The sequence below is a fragment of the Bacillus rossius genome, chromosome 1 (assembly GCF_032445375.1).
Source record: "Bacillus rossius redtenbacheri isolate Brsri chromosome 1, Brsri_v3, whole genome shotgun sequence".
Taxonomy (NCBI): domain Eukaryota; kingdom Metazoa; phylum Arthropoda; class Insecta; order Phasmatodea; family Bacillidae; genus Bacillus; species Bacillus rossius.
The window spans coordinates 358451933-358472451 of record NC_086330.1 but is presented as its reverse complement, the minus strand read 5'-3'; the positions used below and the strand labels follow the sequence as shown (position 1 = coordinate 358472451).

Here is a 20519-nt window from a genome sequence, read left to right as displayed (position 1 = left end):
TCAAGCACAGGCGAGGTAAAACGCCTTGCTGATCTAAATGCGTCACATCTAAATGCAAGCAGTGAACATCGCTGTATTTTTTAAATACCAAACCTGTCCTCGGTTCCGCTGGAATGTGTGTTTCGACGCCGGTGGTCCGCGCGTGGAATGAACTTGAGAATGTACGAGACAACTTCGGGCCCAACTTTTAAGTCCAGCATCCACTTACTACACATCCCTTCATTTATATGGAAAAAGCGGACCACACGTACGCGCGATGTTTTTACTGCGCGCGGCTCTCGTTTCACTGCGGATTGAAGTGCCTTGGCCGCAAACACCGGCGCAGGCCAATTATGAAATTGGCACCGAAGCTTAGCATAACCCCCTCCCCCTCATTTTTTTTCTCATCCGTGACGCGACGCAAATATCATCTCGTTTCGTGTGCAAGCGTCGGTAAAAGAACCGAACGATGATGAGCAAAAAAAAAAAAAAAAGAGAGAAAAAGGGGTGGCAAATAAAAGGGAAGAGGGAAGAAATAGGATGCCGAGGGATGCTCTCGAATTAGACCTAGACCCTTGAGTCGGACTTTACGATCGAGTACGTAGGAATCAACATAAAGTCGTATGCTTAAAATATGTTTGTTTCTATGCACGCAAAGGTCGTTTGGTTCGTGATTTTCGTGAACGGTTTGTATAAAACAATGATTTGATCTGAAAAATAACAAAAAAAGATATTGTTATTTATGCTAAAATTATTAACAGAGTGTGTGAGTTACTTAATTTGTTATTTTTGCTAGTAACGAGAAAACTCGAAAACTAATGGACCTATTTGGAAATTTCCTTCGCCGTAATAATGCTACATTATTCCAGATGGACACTGACATAGTTTTTTTTAAGTTCCTCCATATAAATAAATATTTGTTACTCAAAACGAAGGGGGGGGGGGGGGGGGGTGGTGGAACAAATTGACTGTGTTATAGATTAAAAGTTTTTCCTGTGTAATCAATTTCTACAGAAACGTTCGTTGTGTTTCCCCGCCCCCTTGCGTGAAAAACCATTCTGTATCCACACATTCCAATGAAAAAAAAGCCTAAACGACATCGCAAAGAACAGCGATATATAAAGTGTTAATATGGAGTGTCAACTTAGCTATGAGTTATTTATAGTGATTCTTAAAATAAAACTTATTTTCTGAAAATCTTTACCAACCCATGTGAACTTGCTTACCACCGAATGTTTTTAAATTTTTACTTAAGAATTATGGGAAAGCAATAATCAGAGCTCAGTATAATGTGTTTTTGTTGCTGCTTGTCTGGCGAAAGCATGTTATTATGTAGTACGTAAGCTATACGATAAAGGTAATTAATTATTGGCATTACCTAGAAGGAAATTGCACTGAATGTTAAAAGCACTTTGGTTGGAATCTTTATTTATCTTTTCTGATTATGGGAGTTGAATTTTGTGATGCGTTCCTGGTATATTAATGGCCTACTATTACATTAGTAGGTGAAAATATGTTAACAATGAATTAATAATGCTTGGAATTTTTCTTGTGTAACGGTTTTAAGTAACTCTAATTGGCTTGGAAAAGACGATTTGGCAATAAGTGTAGGCCTAATATTAATATCATGTTAAAGTTATATATTTGGTCACTATAGGGCACGAGCTAAAAAGCAGAAAATCAAATGTTTAGTTTATTTATATATACGTAATTAATGTCAGCATGAATCTAACTTTAATACTATTCATCAGTCATCTACATTTCGTAATCCAAACATACTTAAAAAATAGCAGACATCACCTGTACACAAAAAAAAAATACCTCCCTATTTTCGTTGGCTTGAATAAACGACTCTTAATTCAGTCATAAATTGGGAACTCACAGCATTTCTTAATCGTGCGTGTGTTCGTCAGAGCATGGGCTTAAGTTTATAATATTGTTAAGTGGCTCAATCGTAAACCCGCCTTTACGCCGTAGTCAGCGACAAGGCGGATTTACGGCACGGCAATTTCCGAGGAGGAAGATAAACAGGCCGGCATGCTGGCCGGAAGTGAGTGTCAGGTTGGGCGATAGGGGCGGAGTGTGTGTGGTGGGAGAGCGAGGCACTCTCCCGTATTGCCGTCCAGATCGGCCCCCCCCCCCCCCCTGGAGTTAGTAGAGGAGTACACACGGTCCGAGAACAGTTTTCAGCGTGATTAGCAGGCTTGGCCGCTGTCGTCGCGCGCGTGGGTAGAGTTGTCTGGGTTGCCTACCCCCACAGGGTGAATCGCAGCAGGTGACTTACGACAAATCGGTATTTAAATTAAATTTTGTTATTTAAATTTTGAGTTTGGTTGAACCAACTGGAACTAAATGTGCTCCCCCTTTTTTTTTTTTGGTAGTCAAAATTCATGCCCAAAATTCTTTTCCTTTGTAAAACTGTTGCCAAGAAATAGTTTGTAATATTACTATAAGAAATATAGTTAATGTCCGGCATGCTTTGCTATGCCACTTTCAAATTTTTGTAATTTGTTTCAGTAGGTACACATATACAAAGCATCTCTCTATATCTTCATCTCTCTGTCACTCTCTCTCTCTCTCTCTATATATATATATATTCTCTATACATAAAATCTCTCTATCTCTATTTATCTATGTCTCTCTATCCATATCACTCTATATCATTCTATATCTCTATGTATCTACATTCCTATCTATATCTCAACCTATTTATCTATCTATATCTCTCTACAACTCTATGTATCCATCGCAATATACCTCTATATCTATACATATGTCTCCTCCATGCCTTTTTCTATATCACTATTTCTCTATGTCTATATATTTTAACTATATATTTATCTTAACAAAACAGAAGTCGAGTACACAAACACGCATTTGTATATTTTTTTATCTATCTTTCTACCTGTCACATGTCTCACATAGGTACATAAAATCACTTTCGCATTCGAATGCAAAATTGTATCAATATTTCAAAGCAATCGGTGAAGAACTTTCTGACATTTTAGATATTAAACGAACGAAAATGTACCTTTTTATTTATATATGTTTATTTGTAAAACACATTTTTTTTTTGCAAATACAAAATACGTTTTGGAAACAATACTGAATATTTAATGTACGCTTACGAAAATTGGTGCATAATTTTAATTTTCGATTGATGTTTTTGTAAGAATATTTATTGCGACCATGAAACAAATTATGTAATATTCATCAATTCAACTTAATTTTGTTTTTATCATGCTTATTAATGTGCACAGTTAATGGGCTGGAATGCTATTCAGGAAACAGTTTATAAATATTTTTAACTAATGTAGGTACTGAGACATCAAATATCATAAATGCCCGTGCAAGAAACAGAAAACCATATTACTGGGAATATTATATCTTTTATTTAACGTAAATGTGCAATTTACAAATATTTGTAATTTGACATGAATATTTCAGTTGAAAGTACAAAAAAAATACTTTACAGTGTAGTGTAATTGTTACGTCAACCGCATCCAGTCCACGCGAAATAATCAGTTGTTTCTCCCCCGCGGTGTTAATTCAAACGCTAATCACTACCAGTGAAATGTCCGTGATCACATCACGAATAACTACAGTGCTTTTGATTTCCACTCTTTAATTTGTCTGTTTGAGGGTTCCACCCAGGGGTTGAGGGCTGTTTTTATTGGTGAGACGATCGCTGGTATAGTCTCTAAACTGACGCAGAGTCTTCACGTCGGGCCTGGGGCAACTGTGAGATATGGACGGTCACCATAACGTTAAGTGGCGAAGAAATGAAGATTAAAGTGTAATGAATGTCCCTTGAGTACTTTCAAGTTACGTTACTTGAAAACACGAGTTTCAATAATTTTCACTCTTCAAAAATCACAGTTTCGAAACTCCTTAAGCGTACCCTTGGGCTCCGCCCACCCGGGCACACATACGGTGTGCAGAGTTTCAGGAAAAACAACGCGATTACAAAACTACTCAAGATATCCGAGTGGTATCTGCTTACGAAAAGCATTTAAGAGTTCGCTGAGGGCCGAAAATAACTTTTCATTTCGGATTCAGTTTTTAAAATGTATTTTTAGAAGAGTTAAAATTGCTAAAAGCATGTTTTCAGAGTAATATTTAGGCGTAAAAAACCAGTACAGATTCTTGAAAGCACTTAAGGGACTTGCATTATACCTTTATATTCATTTCTAGGCCATGTAATATTACGGTCACCGCTCAAATTTCACAGTTATCCTGTGACGACGAGAAGACTGCGCGCCAGTCCAGAGCATTGCTCTTAGGGGCGACACCGCGCTAGAAGTACCAGAGAGCATCGCGCTGATATTCCCGCCTCACTAACACACATACACCTCTGGCGAGGCAGGCCCCTTAAATGCTTTTCGTAAACAGACTACTCTATATTATCTTCGGCAGTTTTCAAATATTTCAGGTTTTTTTTTCTGAACCTCTGCACACCATCCAGGTAGACAGGGATACTAAAGTGGTCCCCATGAAGACCCTTATACAATTCCGATGTCCTAAACTGTGTCCGACGGACAAAGATCGCTGATTGGCCGACGGGATCCTCTGACGTCATGGGTGGTGTGGGCGATTGTCCGAATCTCCCTTGTCCGGATTACATTGGTTAACTTGAACTGTTTTTGTCCCGTCTCCTTTGGTAGCATACAAGAAGACAACTCGTGATATTTGCTGTTTCCGGTTCCCGTTTCAAATATTGATAAACAATAAATAACGGATGAGGTGGGGTAGGAACAGGAAGCCAAGAAGACGAAGACGAAATATTTATTAGTGCTGTCAGTTTGCGACCGGCATTTTAAAAAGGCCAAACACACGAATTTATTTTTGGCAGTGCGATTCATTAATTAGCATTTACTTTTACCGTACTAAATGCAGAAAAAATATTGAACCCTAACAACTTACACAAGTAAAATTAATAATCAAAACTAAGCTGCATAATAATTTACAACACATGAAAACAATAAACAAAAACGATCGAAAAACACATATTTTGCCGCTCTATATTTAGTGATTACTTAAGAAATGAGTGGATTCATACAACGAACAGCGCAATTGCACACAGGGCAGTTTACCGTGCGACAATGTGACGTCATTCACATTAGGGTAAGGACACGGACCGCCCACAGGTTCGAACTGTTGTAGACGGGCCTTAATGCGCCCATTAGCGTCTCAAGTTAAGTAAACCAGAGAGCAACAGCCTGGCCGGATAGCATAATTAATATAGAGTATCGCGAGCGTGGAATCCAATATCGATTGATGGGCGTATAAATTGAGTTGGAACAGCGGAGGAACGTGATGGGAAGAGACGACCGAGCAGCCAATCACCGCGATATTAGCCTAAGGTATAAATTTAGACTGGAATCTGTGTCACCTCTCGTGTCTATGATGTTCGGTACGTCGCAACTACTTTCGCTAGCCGAAAATAACTCTAAATCGTAAACGAAATGCGAAAATATTTTTAATGAGATTTTTGTCACCCCATTGCTTCTAGCGAGAGTCCTTCCACGATTTATATGTCGCCGATGATCAGGCATTTAGGGTTAGCTCGCAAGAGCTTCTCTATGTACGTTAGAGAGAGAGAGAGAGAGAGAGAGAGAGCAGATACAGATACAGGAAGTATAAATGTGTGTAGACCTATGTAGCACTGAAAGATTTCTTATTCACTCCCTAGTTGTAAGATTCAGATAATGATTTGTTTCTATTTCTACGAGTCGCGAACATTAATTCTCTGTTGTTTATTTATGGTAAAGTCGATCCAAAAGAACTTAGCCGGAAAATAATATTGTGAGAGGTCCGCAAACGAGAAATATTTTATACATTTTGAATTTCAAAGCGCTTAAATTATTGACATTCAAGTAAATCGAAAATTGTTTAAGAATCAATTTACTTATGGAAGAAATGTTAGTCTAACATTGATCGTAGTAGCATTTAATTACTACTTTGTTGGATAGTAATCTAACAAAATGTGAGCAGGTTTTTCATTACTCGCCAGTCATGTGTAACATCTAATTTCAGTGATGAGCAAATTCATGTGTTCTCATATTGCAAATACACTTACAATACGAAACTTGGGTCTATGACCCCAAATTAAACATATAAATTCTTAAAAATATTACCGAGCGTGATAAATAGAGGCAAAATGTGTTTGAAACCATATTTCTTGACGCGAATCACTCGTAGTTTCCGCACACGCCACTAGAATTCGCTGCCGGAGCAGGTACGTCGACTATTGAATCATGATTAGCAGACCAAAATTTATATATATTTTTATATATATAATGAAAAGCCTCCAATAAAAGGGGAAAAGACTTGAAAAAATACTAAACCCCGGATTTGAACCTGATTTTCGACAAAAAATATTTTTTTAAATACCGCTCATGTTGTTGAAATTCACTAAACAGTGAATACAATTAAGTTATCCCTTTGTCCCTATGAACTTTGGTTCGCGCCATTCACCACAGGTGGCAGCACCGTGGTTACACATTTCCGTTCCATTGTCACTCCTACCCGAATGCCGTGTACCAAGAGTCAAGATTGTTACTCATCAAGAACTCACAAAATGAGATCGAGGATCCGCAAAACTCTCTCCTCAGCTCCGCGGGACCAAAAGCTTACGCGCCGCTGTTACAAATGTGTGGTTTCGCCTCCCGAGAGAATCGTCGACGGTTTATCCTGTTGGCTCAGGAGGGCTTCTCTTTAATCAACCAATTGGGCTACGCGGGCAATTACGGTTGGATGTCTGATGGCTCATCCTCTCCCTCGGTTTCCCCCGAGACTAGACTCGGCGGGAAATGACTCGTTTTGTCTGCGATTGGCCACACTGGATAGAAAAAAAGAAAAGAAAAGAAAAAAAAACCTGTTTTTAACACCTACTTACCGTGATCACTTCCCGGCTTACCTAATGCTTGAATCTGCGTGTGAATGTTTGAGTGACTGGTTTTAATGTAATACCACTTATATTAATAATGTTCGCAGGCTTTCACGGCCATTGTCTGAAGTAGCTTGGCTTCTGGGTTGTAGCCGTGTCCTTGGCGAATAATTCACCGACGTTTCGGTCGACATTGCAGTTTCCATCATCAGGGAGCACTTACATACACTGCTCCCTGATGATGGCGACTGCAATGTCGACCGAAACGTCGGTGAAATATTCGCCAAGGACACGTCTACAATCCAGAAGCCAAGCTACTTCTTACCAATTATATTGTTTTGATAAGGACGTATTGTTTTTCAGTGAGTTAATTACTTTCCCGCACGTGTAATCCTACGCTTAATTCTTACTTACCCGTAAATTAGCTTTATGGTTAAATATTTTTAATCGTTACCTCTTATGTTTTAACATTTAGTTAAAGCTTAGGTCTATCTTATTAACTATTTTATCATCTATTACGTTTAGGTTATGATTATTTTTATTAAATTTATATGTATGATGAAAATGTGATGAAGTATAAGAAAAGGCCAATCACCTTAATTTTGCTCACCAATAAAGACGATAAATAATACATCATAAATAAAAATTCTGAAAAGCGTATTGGGAGTGGTTAGACTTATAGCCGCAGCAAGAAGCCGAAATATATTTTTTCATTACATTAAATAGAAAATGGAAATGAACTTAAATTTTATTGCACAAAAATGTAAGTAGAAAAAATTACAACACTGTTAGAAATTACAATAAAAATACGGACTTTTCAAGGAAGGAAACACATGAGATAGATGAATTTTTTGTAGTTGCAGATAAATAGAACTTCGTATGAACTTCCCAGGCATGCGTGTTCAGCGTTCAAGTGATCTGTTATAAACAACGTTGAACATAATCGTGGATTGAATCAGAGTTTAACACTCTGTAGACTTAACAAGAGTTTGATGGTTTTGTTACTATATCACGATGATTCTTGTGAGTGTGTCTTCAAAGAAAGTAAACTCGGTTCCTGTAGATTTACGAAGATATCGAGAGATGTGCGAAGATTCCTGTATGATTTTTGTCCCGTGGTATTCGTAAAAGTTCAGGTGAAAGATTTAAATAAACGATACTTCTCCATAATTAAGACTAAGTTGCGTCAGTGCTTGTTTTGTTACGGGCAGAGTGAGCTGTAGATTTCCGACAGTTAAATAAAGCATAATAATTCTACAACTGCACCCATTGTGGCCGAAATTGATTTTATCAGTTTGAATTGAAAAATCCTTCATTTATTACCAAGGTATATATTATGTATTATTTGCGTGTGATCATTGAAAATATAAAGAAATACGAGGCTATATATGATAAAAATCTATAAACAAAAAATACCTAGCTCAGATCCAAATAAATCTCGGAAGAATTAAAAAAAAAACACTATAACTTTAACACTGAATTTTAAGAACTTTAAATAACGTTCAAAGTTCTTGTATTATTAATTGTATTATTTTACTAGTAATAAGTAGATATATAGTGCTAGATTTTAAAATTTCCACTTAAGTTATGCCCCGGTATGTATACTTTCGGCCCCTTAAAAATTATTATTTTAAATTATACTAATTATCAATATGATAAATTTCTAACCTCATAAAAAGGCATATGTTTTATGCTGTCTGCCTCGGTAGTATGCTAATATTAAGTCATGTGTTTGAGTTGGTGTTGGTTGCAATTAGTGTCTTTTTTAATTAGTAAGTTTATAAGGTGTTCCACCACAAACCATCTCAACCTACAAAAAGGAAAATTTATACACTCCAAAATTCGAGTAAATCTTGCGTATGTGCGAAAAAGAAATCTCCAGAAAGGAAGGGATGTGTGCGAATTACTCCTAGAGACATATCTCTTAATGTGAAACTTAACCTGAAGTAGCTAGAGTGAAAGCCCCGGTCTAGTCCATGTTGCTTAACTTGTCTCAAATTTGACATTTCTGTAAGATAGTGCCAGTGGTATCCATTTTCCAAATGTGACTTGCAAAACCACACTTGATGTTTGTTCACGAACGCTGACAAACACATAAAGTTGTCTATACTGTCGACAACAACAGTGACCACTAGCTATACCTCTGAGAACTGTCAAATTTTAAATGAGTACTGTGACGCAGATTTTTCTGGTGGTATAGCCACCACAAAAACGTCTAAAATGCTAAAAAATTGTTCCATTATATCCGCTATTTACCATTTTCGAGGGACAATTTTTTTCACTTAAAATTATTCCTACGTGCCAATTTATGATCATTAAAGCAGCCATAAATTCTCACTTAACATTTATGTTGCTAACACTATCCATCTGAATACATACATCATTTAAGCTTCACCCTGATATTAATTATAATTTTATTGAGTATTATGTACCAGCTGTACACAGCAGTTCGGAATGGCTTTCTGCTACACACACATTTTGTCATTGACAACAATCTATATTATTCGTGGTATTTTGCTTTATGACATGTTATCCAATAACTAAGGTTGAAGTTTGCTTCGAATCCGAGCTTCGAATCGCAACACTTACCATTTATTATAGTTCCGGTACGACAAAACTCAGGTAATACTGAACAAGGGTGGAATGCAAAAGAGTGCATAAAACACTGTCTTAAGATGTATTAAACTGTAGACGCAACAAATAGAAATCTGAGTCACATGGAAATGTATGTAACCTTAAAATAAGCTCTAACGGGTATAAATCCGCATGTAAACTTCATTAATACATAGGTACTGCTGTCTACATGATAGCCTGCACCAAGTTTCCGGGACACCTGAAAATTGGGTGTAGTATTTGCATTGGGAAACATTTCCGAATTTCATAGAAGGAGCTGTATTTAATGACGAACATTATAATCCATACTCATTAATAGGGGCAGGCATTTTTCGCGAATAAATCTGAACGCCTATTAGACTGCAACAAGATATATCCGCACCAACAGTTTCTTCCTTGTGATTGGCGGCCATCTGCGAGAGAGGTCGTTGCATTATTTGATTGAGCCTCTCAGGACGCGTTTGCTTCCGCACTGACTCACTGTGATTGGTGATGTAACAATCGACATGTACCTGGAAGAAACTCACCCAATCACGGAATACAGACGATGCTACAGTGTTTTAACTTTCAGCTAGCCTTGGTTTCTTTTCGCGAATTATACATGGCCCTACTCATTAACCATAATCAGGCTTGTCTTAGCACTATCTTCGCGATTATTACGATGTTGCAACATTATGATGGCGAGGTAGCATGTGACGTCAGCTACAAAATAACATGCCATCTTCTGACCATTTCTATATCAATGATTATAATAATTTTGCAGATTAGAGCTCTGTGCGTGAACTGTAATTTTTTTTTGTAAATGGAACATAAAAATTCATGTAAAATTACAGATGTTAGTACATTTTTACATTTACATGAAAACAGCAGTATCACTACAAAATAATGTTCTCAGTAATACTGGTTTCGGATTTTTAACCCGCCATTTATGCTTTGTTTTGTCCCAGTAACTCCAATAGTTAAAGTTATCTATAAAGTGCGCAGGTTAATAAACAGAATAAAGTCAAATACAATTATTTTTTTGCGTGGTTTAAAAAAAAAATGCTTGAATGAAATTCAATTAAGATACAAATTTATGCCCCAATTTTTGAAAGAAATGTCCAGTATTATCTCAAAAAACATATTTAATTTACGCAAAAATAATTGTAACCATGTGTTGTACAGAGTTACATTTTGTTGTGGTTTTACAAACCATTTTCAAGCCACCGTTGCGATGCGCTGTCTCAGTATTTCGCGCTGACGCCGCTGTTGCGCTGACGTCGAGGCGTGTGTCGTAGCTACAGTTATCTACGTCACGTATTATTTTGTCATGTAGGTTAGACGTTTTCCATGTTAATATTAGTTATTAGCTATGGGATTGACATTTTCAAAGGATTCCAAAGAACGGAACATCGCGATGTTTAATTTATGGGCGAACTACAAGTACATAGAAAAAAAAATATTCTGTACTTTTACAAAAAGATTACTTTGGAATTCAGTTGCCAAGAAATTGTTGGTAATACTACAACAAATATTTTTTAACTTTGTACAGCACGTGACTATGTGATTATTTTTCGCATGTGTGAAATACGTTTTTTTTTTTTTTAAAGATTTCACTGGGTATTTTTTACGTTAACGTGTGCAGTTGACACTGGAAAGCTGTTCAGGGAACGGTTTAACAAATAACTTTAACTATTTAACTATTGGAGGTACTGGGACAACACGGAGCGATCACTTATTTTTTCAGTGACAACAGTTATTTTTTAATAAACGTACAATTTAAAAACGTGTCTGTGATTTTTAATGAATAATTCCGTTCCATTCATAAAAAAAATGGGTAGTAGCTGTGTCATGGACACTCCGTGTGTTGTACGTGAATACGTGTACGAAACAAGTAATATTTTCTATACAAAATATAATATACGCTATTTTGTTTTTATTTTAACACCATATATATTCACTGTAACTATTTTACACTAATGAGTTGTATACGCAATCGATAGATTTTGACGAGAGCTGACGATTGAACGTCGTAGCTTCTCCGAGTCAAAAGATATACCAAATGGAAATCTCGATAACGCAGACAAAATGATCTCAAAATGGCGGCGCTTCCCCCTCCACAGTCCTCACTTAGCGTAATTATTTTTTTGGTCCTTTAGCCATCCAGTGGTGTAATTAAATTCTGGGTGGGGATGATAGATGTGTAGCTGCAGCACCAAACTGTATCCCCCGATTTTGATATCATTAGTTTTTTTTTAAGTGAAAATTTCTATAGGAAGGTTTGGATAGGGAGTAAATTCATGTAAGTCGTCATCAACATGGTCACGTGACGTGTTAATTTTTTTATTTAAAGGATAAAACTTAGTTTATTCTATTTTTAAAGATACAAGTTTTTAATTTTATCTTTATTTTCCAATGAAATTTTAACGTTATTGTGTGGTACATATTGCGAGTATTAGACATTTTTAGTAGGTAGTTAAGTTGAGGTTATGTTTTTTTCTTTTGCTTATTTATTTACGATGTGAATTTCTTCAAATGTCAGGTTATTGATTTATTAGAGATAATTTTGATTATTTGTAGATTTAAGTTAATAATTTTTTATTCTTTCAATGAAAAACTTCATGTCTTCTAGTTTTAAAGTTATTATTGGTAGGGGCAAAAATTATGGGTCCGCGTCACCGACATGCTAGTGATATAATACCAAAATCATTTTCTTGCGCACATTCGACGTAGAAATGATTTCATATTACACATTTAAAAACAAAAATTTTAAGTTATCACTTCTGTCGACAGTCCCCATGGCTGACTTTTAGTTTTTTGAAGAGAAAACTTCTTTAGCCGCGTTGAGCGATTTTTGGTAGGAGAAAAACTTACGGGTTCGCGTCACCGACATGCTAGTGACGTGTTGCGCCAGAATGGCGAATCGCAGCGGCATGTGTACATGTATACGCATATATATATATATACACTAATACATAGCATATACTCGTCTTTATCATGTGCGTGTTGAACTTTTTTTATTGGATGAGTAAAATCTTGTGAGTTCGCATCACCGACATGCTGTAGTAGCAGTAAGTGAAGTTTAATTTGACAACGTGAATACATGACCTACGTAGGTCTCATCACTGGTAAGTCATAGCTAGGTAATGAATTTTTTTACGTAATTTTTACATACCATTGACATCTGTTGTGACTAAAAAAAAAATTATGTAAGGATAAATGATATCATGCTGACATCGTATTGATATAATATGAAAATCATTTTCTTACGTACATTTGACGTACAAATGATGTCATATTACACATTTAAAAACAAAGTTTTAAGTTTTCACTTCCGTTGAAAGTCCCCATGACTGCCGCTATGGATGTAATTATGAAGACGTATTCACGTCAAAAGTGTCTGTGATCTCACGTGAATAATTGTTAGAGATCGGAAAAATTCATGAATTCATTTCACGATAGGCTAAAATACAAATAGTTATACCTCAGTGCTGCCTCTGCTATTGGCTCACAACTCACCTGGATGACTCTGGGCCAGTGAGAAACACCCAACCAAAGCTTTATCGAATCACAGGCTGCTACGTTGGGTCGTCTTGCAAGACAGCAGCCAATTAAGTGGGTGACATTTTACCGAGTGTACGTGGAACTATGGAGTTTATCCTGAAGGTCACTGAACCCGCGAATTTTTCCAGTCCCTAATAATTAGAGACCTGAAAAAATTCGCGGATTCAGTGACCTCCAGGATAGAACTCCACTACACTCTACACACTCGGGCAAATGCCACCTGTTCATTGGCTGCTGACTTGTGAGTCGTCTCGACTGAGTGTCTGTGATTCGACACTTCTTTGAGCGAGGGTCTCTAATTGGCCCTCATTACTCCAGATTAACAGTGAACCAATTGCTAGAGACATGCAAAATTCGCGGATTCATTTCGCGATAGGCTAGCATCAAAACAACTATACCTTCGTACCGCTTCTGCGATTGGCCCACATTTCATCCGGGGAACTGTGAGCCAATGGGAAACACTAAACCGAGAAAGTGCCGAATTACTAGAGACCTGCAAAATTCGCGGTTTCGATGGCTTTCAGTATGGACTGCACATACCCCTGTACACTCGGGCAAATAACGCAAGTTCATTGGCTGCCGACTTGTAAGTCGTCTCAGCTGGTTTGTCTGTGATTCGATCCATCTTTGGTTGATGGTTTATAACTGGTTGAGTTTCGTCCAGATGAACAGTAAGCCAATAGCAAAATTATCTAAGAGGTATATGTGTTTGAATTCTAGCCTATCACCGAATGAATCCGCGAATTCTGCAGGTCTCTACGAATTACGGACAACCTAGTTGAGACGTCTCACGCGTCAGTAGCCAATGAACAGGTGTCTTTTTCCGCGAGTATTTAAAGGACTGTGGAGTTTATCCTAGAAGTCAATGAATCCGCGAATTTGGCAGGTCTCTACGTAATAACTAGAGACCCGGAAAATTCGCTGGTTCATTTCGTGTTATGCTACAATTCAAATAATTATACCTTAGCGCTGCTTCTGCCACTGGTTCACTGTTAATCTGGATTAAAGAGGGCCAGTTAGAGACCCTCGCTCAAAGAAGTGTCGAATCACAGACACTCAGTCGAGACGACTCACATTTCAGCAGCCAATGAACAGTTGGCATTTGCCCGAGTGTGTAGAGGATATTGAAGTCTATCCTGGAGGTCATTGAACCCGCGAATTTTCCGGGTCTCTGGTAATAACGGCGAGCGGGGAAGGAAGGAGGCGACAACGCACCCAGAAGTAGCTGGAGTGGAAGCCCGGGATCTTGCGGTGCGTGGCGCCGACCTGCGTCACGAAGGCCAGGAAGGCGTCAAGGTCGTCGAGCTGCTTGATGCCCTCGTCCAGCGTGGACATGACGGTGGTGGCGTGCTCCGCCAGCTCCATGCTCCCGGCCTGCTGCTCCTGCGTGCGCAGCTCCTTGAAGCGCTCGAACATGCCGAGCAGCTCTTGGTGCTCCTCGAACAACCTGCCGGGCACCGTCCACACCCAGTTACTATGCACCGCGAACATTTATTTATTTTCTTAGCAACCAATAGACTCAGTTGATGAGCAGCGGCTCTCTGAATATAGCGCTTGTCAACATGGTTACAATTTTTATGAAATACATGTATATATGATTACATACACTATTTATAATATATTGTTACGATTTACCACGGGTTCGTAAAGGATAGCCCAATTAAAGATTTTTATCACACACACACATTTTTATTTATTGCCACTACTTATGTCACTTACAAATAATTTAAAATGGCAAATAATCAATGGAACTTAAAAATTTTGTTTCCCCAGTCACTCGTTATCACACACCGCACACCTCGCGGTGCTGCACCTAGGGCGCAACTCTCGCCGCAGCGCCCCTCGTGGGCCTCCGCCGCGGGACTCCGTCGCCGCCGACGCACTTGCCTTTGCCGAGGATCCGCTCGACGCCTCGCTCGGAACTTCGCTCGGGACTCCGCCGCGCCCGCGACACTATTGCCCGGAAACTCCGCCGCGGGAAAACTCCCGACTCCACTGAATGTACTCACTCCCTGCCCTGGAACCTACGTCCAAGGACTTCGCCACTCTGCCGCACCCGCGGCACTATCGCCCCGGAACTCCGCCGCGGGAAGGCTCCCGCCTGAACTCTCTCTCTCTCTGAACTCCACTGACTCTCTGCCCTGACGTCCTCGGGCATATATATAGGCCCCGGCGCAATTCCAGAACTCACGAGCGCGGCCGAGGCCTGTCGCGTCATTCCGCGCCGACACGACGGTAGAAATCTCTCGAAAACACGTGTCGGCAGCTCGCACAACTCCCAGCTGTCCGGTGTCAGTTCCGTGTCAAAGGCTGGGCGCCGCGCGGGGAGTTGGGGGAAGGAGGGGTAAAGCGACAATCCTTGTTATCTTCCAGGCGCGCACGGCACATATCATATTGCAGCAGTCGCCAGCCAGCTCTGCACCTGCACGTGTCCCGGCCTTCCTCACGTTCGCAACAGTATGTACAATATATACATTAGCTAGCATAAAAAGTTATATTACAACTTTCTAATAATGGATATTATGTTAAACAATTAAAATAAGTATTAATTAGCAGAGTTTGTTGAACATTAGATCAATTAGATCAATCTGTCTATTTATAATCATATTCACATTAGTCACCGTAGTTCACATCATAGTTAAATTTCACTCACTTGTATTATGTTATACACTATGAACTATTTATACAGTCACAATTGAACTTTACATTCATGCAAATAAAATTCGTTTTTCTTACTCTTCAAACAGCCTGCGGGACCGTTCACATTGCAATAAGTGCAACACTAAAATTGGGGGGGGGGGGGGGAGGAGGTGCTGAATTGTATCCCCTTGGAAAGGGTACCTTTCATACTTTTGGTGGTGGTAGTGTAGCTGGGTAGAAACTGGAAAAGTACCCTTTCCGATTTCTGAAAATGCTTAGGTTTGAATGCAAATTTGGACTGGAAATGTATCCCCTCGGAAAGGGGACCTTTCAGGATTTTCTGTGCAATGACAAAGCAGAAAATAAACTGTAAAGGTACCCTTTCCGATTTCTTATGTTAGATATATATATATATATATGTGTGTGTGTGTGTGTGTGTAAGTATATATATTTATATATATTTATATACATACCCACATATATATAAATACCTTCACAGATGACGTCACGTGATCATGTCGATGACAACTTACATGAATTTACTCCCTATCCAAACCTTCCTATATAAGTTTTCACTTCAAAAAGTCCTTGCAAATAACTTTACGTGATAATTCGTACGCAGGGCAGTCGAGAGGGTTAGTTCAATTGCTGTGGAAAAGGAGGGGGGGGGGGGGGGATATTTGGGCACGGGACATCATGCTTGGTTTCCGCACCTGACAGGACTACAATTAGAAGTCTATTTTTGAAAGAATTAATAGGAAACCTTACGTATAATGCGAAACGTACAAATAACCTTTACAGATAATGGCCATAGTAACGTTTAGAGTCATTATTTTTTTGACGCGAAACGTCTTTAATACCACACCGGAACATATGGGTACCAGAACATTAATTTTACCGAAATGAAAATGTATATATTGTTTCGCCTCACTAATGAGCTAACTATTAATCTTAGAGACGTAAAGTGCAGAGTCATTAATCAACGCATATAGTCTGATCGTTGATACGACCTTGAGTTTTGCGTCATAGACGGCAGGGTTGGCGGGGAAGGGGAACCGCGCTGATTGGCCAAAACCGGCGCTCTCGCTCCTTTCTACTCAGCGCAGCTCGCTACTCAGACGTGACGAGGGGATTCTTGTGTTTGTGTGTAGAGTTTATTTAGATCGCTTGATTTAAGCCAAAAATAATGTATTTTGAACATTATGTATATGTAGAAATGTAAAGTAAACCTATAAAAAGTATTAAAACACAGTATGTGAGCCTCAGTCCGTGCTAAAGCCAGCTGAAAGTATAAATCCCGCCTATCGCTGGAGAGAGGCCACGCACAGGCGCACCAGTGAGAGACTGTCTCTGGAGCGGCGCAGAGCTGCCAGCCTCGCTCACTGTCGCTACCTGCTCGAGTGGACACATCTAGTGAAGATAGCACTAAGCGAGACTCACCGACACAGATCGTTCCACGTTAAACCAACGACCGAGTGTCCTGGCACAGCCCCACAAAAATGTTTGTGTTAATTTTGGGGTTTGAAAAGTTGTATACTAATTAATAGTTACAATGTAAATACTTTCCAGGCATACTGCTTCCATAAATATAAGTAGTCAATTTCTTACTATTTTTTTAAGGTTGACTATCTGTACTCTAAAAAAAAAGTAATAACGTGGTATGTTGATAATTAGCGATTGCTTAAACAATTTGTTTCAGAAAGCATTTATAATACATTTTGACGTGACAAAGTCTAATAAATCGATGAGCGCCGGCTGCACGCACGAAAAAGTGTCCCGTTACGCACATCGTCCCATTACGCTGTGTCCCGTTATGCTCATTGTACGCTTGCGTCGCATCTATCTCTCTTCCACTCGATCGGAACAACCATCGATTTGACTTTTTCGAGGCACATTAAAATTGAAACACTCCCATTCGTTTCCTACTTTTCCTATCATCGTCCTATCCTTAACAGAATAACACAGATTGGAAGAAGTTAAAAAGCAAACATGTATTAAAGTTATAGTTAAAATAATCGCTTCGTTAAAGTTATAAACATATTTGAATTAATGAGTGCAAATAAAAGTAAATTTATCAATTAAATTGTAGATTTCATTTCACTCCTTCTTTGTATCCATACAAAATAGTGATAATTCAATAAAAATGATTCAATTTTATTCATAAAAGTATGCAATAACTTCATCAATGTTTTGTTATGACGTTGTCACGTTGAAATATCGTCCGTAAACCGAATTTACAGACAACCAATTTGTTTATATTATAACATTGATTGCCCCTGGGCTCTTGGGATTCTCTCGAAGGCTAGGGGCTGGAGTTGATTGACCTCCGGGACAGACTCCGCGAACCCCGTCGCCCGTTCGTTGGTTGCTGATCCGTGAGATGTCCCAACTGGGTGACTCGCAATTCGACGCATCTTTGCTCGAAGAGTCTTTAATTGGCCCACAGTCCTCACATTAGCAGCAGAAGCACAGAGTTATATAGTTATTTGAAATTTTCAGCAATTACACGAAATGAACCGGCGAATTTTTTTTCCCCTGGATTTTTTTTTTTTCGACTGGCCCTTGCTTGGACATGGTAGTCGGGAAATAATAGGTGTTTCACCCCTACCGCACTTTGAGAACTGTCATGATTCGAGACAGTTTTCATGACGCATACTATGCAAGCTGATCCCACGCAATTTTGCCCTTCCTCCTCGCTTCGCCAATGTTTATTCTCAAACACCTCCAACCCCCATTCGTCGAGAGAGAGAGAGAGAGAGAGAGAGAGAGAGACGGTCCCACAGGTACGCAGAGGGGTGGAAAATTCATCAGAAAGGAGTTTTCGTTTTGTTTGCGGCTTTGGGACGGTGCGGTTTCACGAGGGGGGAAAAACAATAGGAATTTTTTATGGTGCGGGAGGGAGTTGTATAGGGGAAGAATGGAGCGCGCGGCATGATAAATATTTCTCTTGCCGCCTCGGCGCACCAGCAAAGAAGAGGAGAAGAGCAAAGCGTGCCAAGAAAAACGCGTGTATGAACAAGAAGTGATGCGTTGTTTCGAGAGAGAGAGAGAGAGAGAGAGAGAGAGACCGAGAGAGATGGAGGGATGAATAAAATGGTTGCTGAGGGAAGTAAAAGAGTTCCAGGCTCTCCAACTGTCGCCCTTAAAGAATTTCCGCCTCCCGTTCCTCGTAGTTCTTCCTTGATAACATTTGAATTGCCACCCAGAACAAGGCTGTAACCGACCAAAAAAAAATTAAAATTTCAATGTTTTTTCTCAAGTTTACACAGAAAAAAAAATTTGTCTACTTTTACAAAAGATTACTTCGGAAACCAGTTTCCAAGAAATGGTTTGTAATACTACTCGTTATTTTCGCATGTATGAAATACGTTTTTAGAGATGATACTAAGTATTTCTTACGAAAATTGGCGCATAATTTTATATTCTAAACGACGTTTCAGTCAAGCAGAATTTATTTTAAACCATGGAAAATATTCTCGAATATTCAACAATTTTACCTTATTGTAACTTTTACTGTTGGAGGTACTTGAACAACACAAAGCTTAAATTCCCGGGTAAGAATCCGAACTCAGTATTATTACGAACACTGTTTTGTAGTGAAACAGTTGTTTTCATGTAAATGTACAAATTTACAAATATCTGACATTTTTTCATGGATATTTCTGTTCCATTTAATAAAAATTACATAGTAAAAGAATACGTTATATTGCTTAAATGTTTCTAACTTACAATGCCATAATTAGAACGAAACATCCAGCAATGGTGTCAGGTTGGTATAAAAATGGCGTGACAATGGTTACTTGAACATCTATAACCAATCACGTTTGATATATCCGTGAAGTCAGCGCGACATAAATGGCGCACGTGACAGAATTCCCGATTAGAATTTTTTTTTTCATTACCACCGGAATAGCTGGCAGGCGTTAGCGAATTGCGTGTCCAAATCATGTTTTCGAATGATGGTTAAACAGGTGCATTGGGAATTGTATAATTATTTTTGTATTTTAAGGTTTTTTTTACTAAACTATCTGTGGAATGTGTTTACGCTCAGTAAATTTAAATTTTGATTTAAGAAAGTAAAAGCCAGTTTTCGAACATTTTTTTTTGTTACCGCTCTTTTCTGTGCTACTCTTTAATTAATATCATGCATTTTGTTTGACCTTAAGATGTTGACCAACAGCTTGACGTACAATGCATGACCAGCATTTTCTAACTAATCACGTTAGACATATCTGTGACGTCAACGAAAGAAAAAAAACGCGGGTGCAACACTTTCCCGTTTAGAAAGTTTTTTCTTCTTCTTTTTCCATCGCGTTGCGGGCACGAACATACGAATTTCGTCTCAGAATGATGATCAAAGGGTCTATTTGTAATACAATTATATTTATTATACATTTTTTGGATTTATTTTAGATTTTAATAAATTAGTTTGTGTAATCTTTTTAATTTGTTCTTGTACAGTGCCTTTTTTTAAGAATAAATATGAAATTTGGTTTTAAAAAACGTTATTTTCGAAACAGTTGATTAAAACCGACTTGGAAAACATTAAAAGGTAACGTTTTTATTTATGTGAATGTAATGGCAAAAAAAGCTTTGCGTAAGTATTGCTGTTTTTCATTGTTTGTTGCGCAGTCAAAAACTGCATGCTCACAATAACCCGATGTTTTGCTGACGCCTAACGTCCTTTTTCATCGCTTCTGTCGCATTATTTTGATTCCAGAATGGAGGCTAGTGGAATGGAGTGAAAGGTGTATTTCGAGTAACTGCAACAGCATTCGCATGGAATGATGTGATGGCAAATTCTCCTTGGAAGAACCCACCCCGACCGGGGGCGATGGGGGGGGGGGGAGGGGAA

General features: G+C 38.7%; 1 protein-coding gene across 1 annotated transcript in view; it reads right to left on the bottom strand.

Annotated features, from left to right (window-relative positions):
- LOC134528290 (neuroglobin-like) overlaps positions 1-20519 on the bottom strand; it is a 114215-nt gene that overhangs the window by 29523 nt on the left and 64173 nt on the right. Inside the window, exon 2 of the mRNA XM_063361784.1 lies at positions 14240-14471. Coding sequence (XP_063217854.1) covers positions 14240-14471 — 232 coding nt within the window. The remainder of the gene's footprint in view (positions 1-14239; positions 14472-20519) is intronic.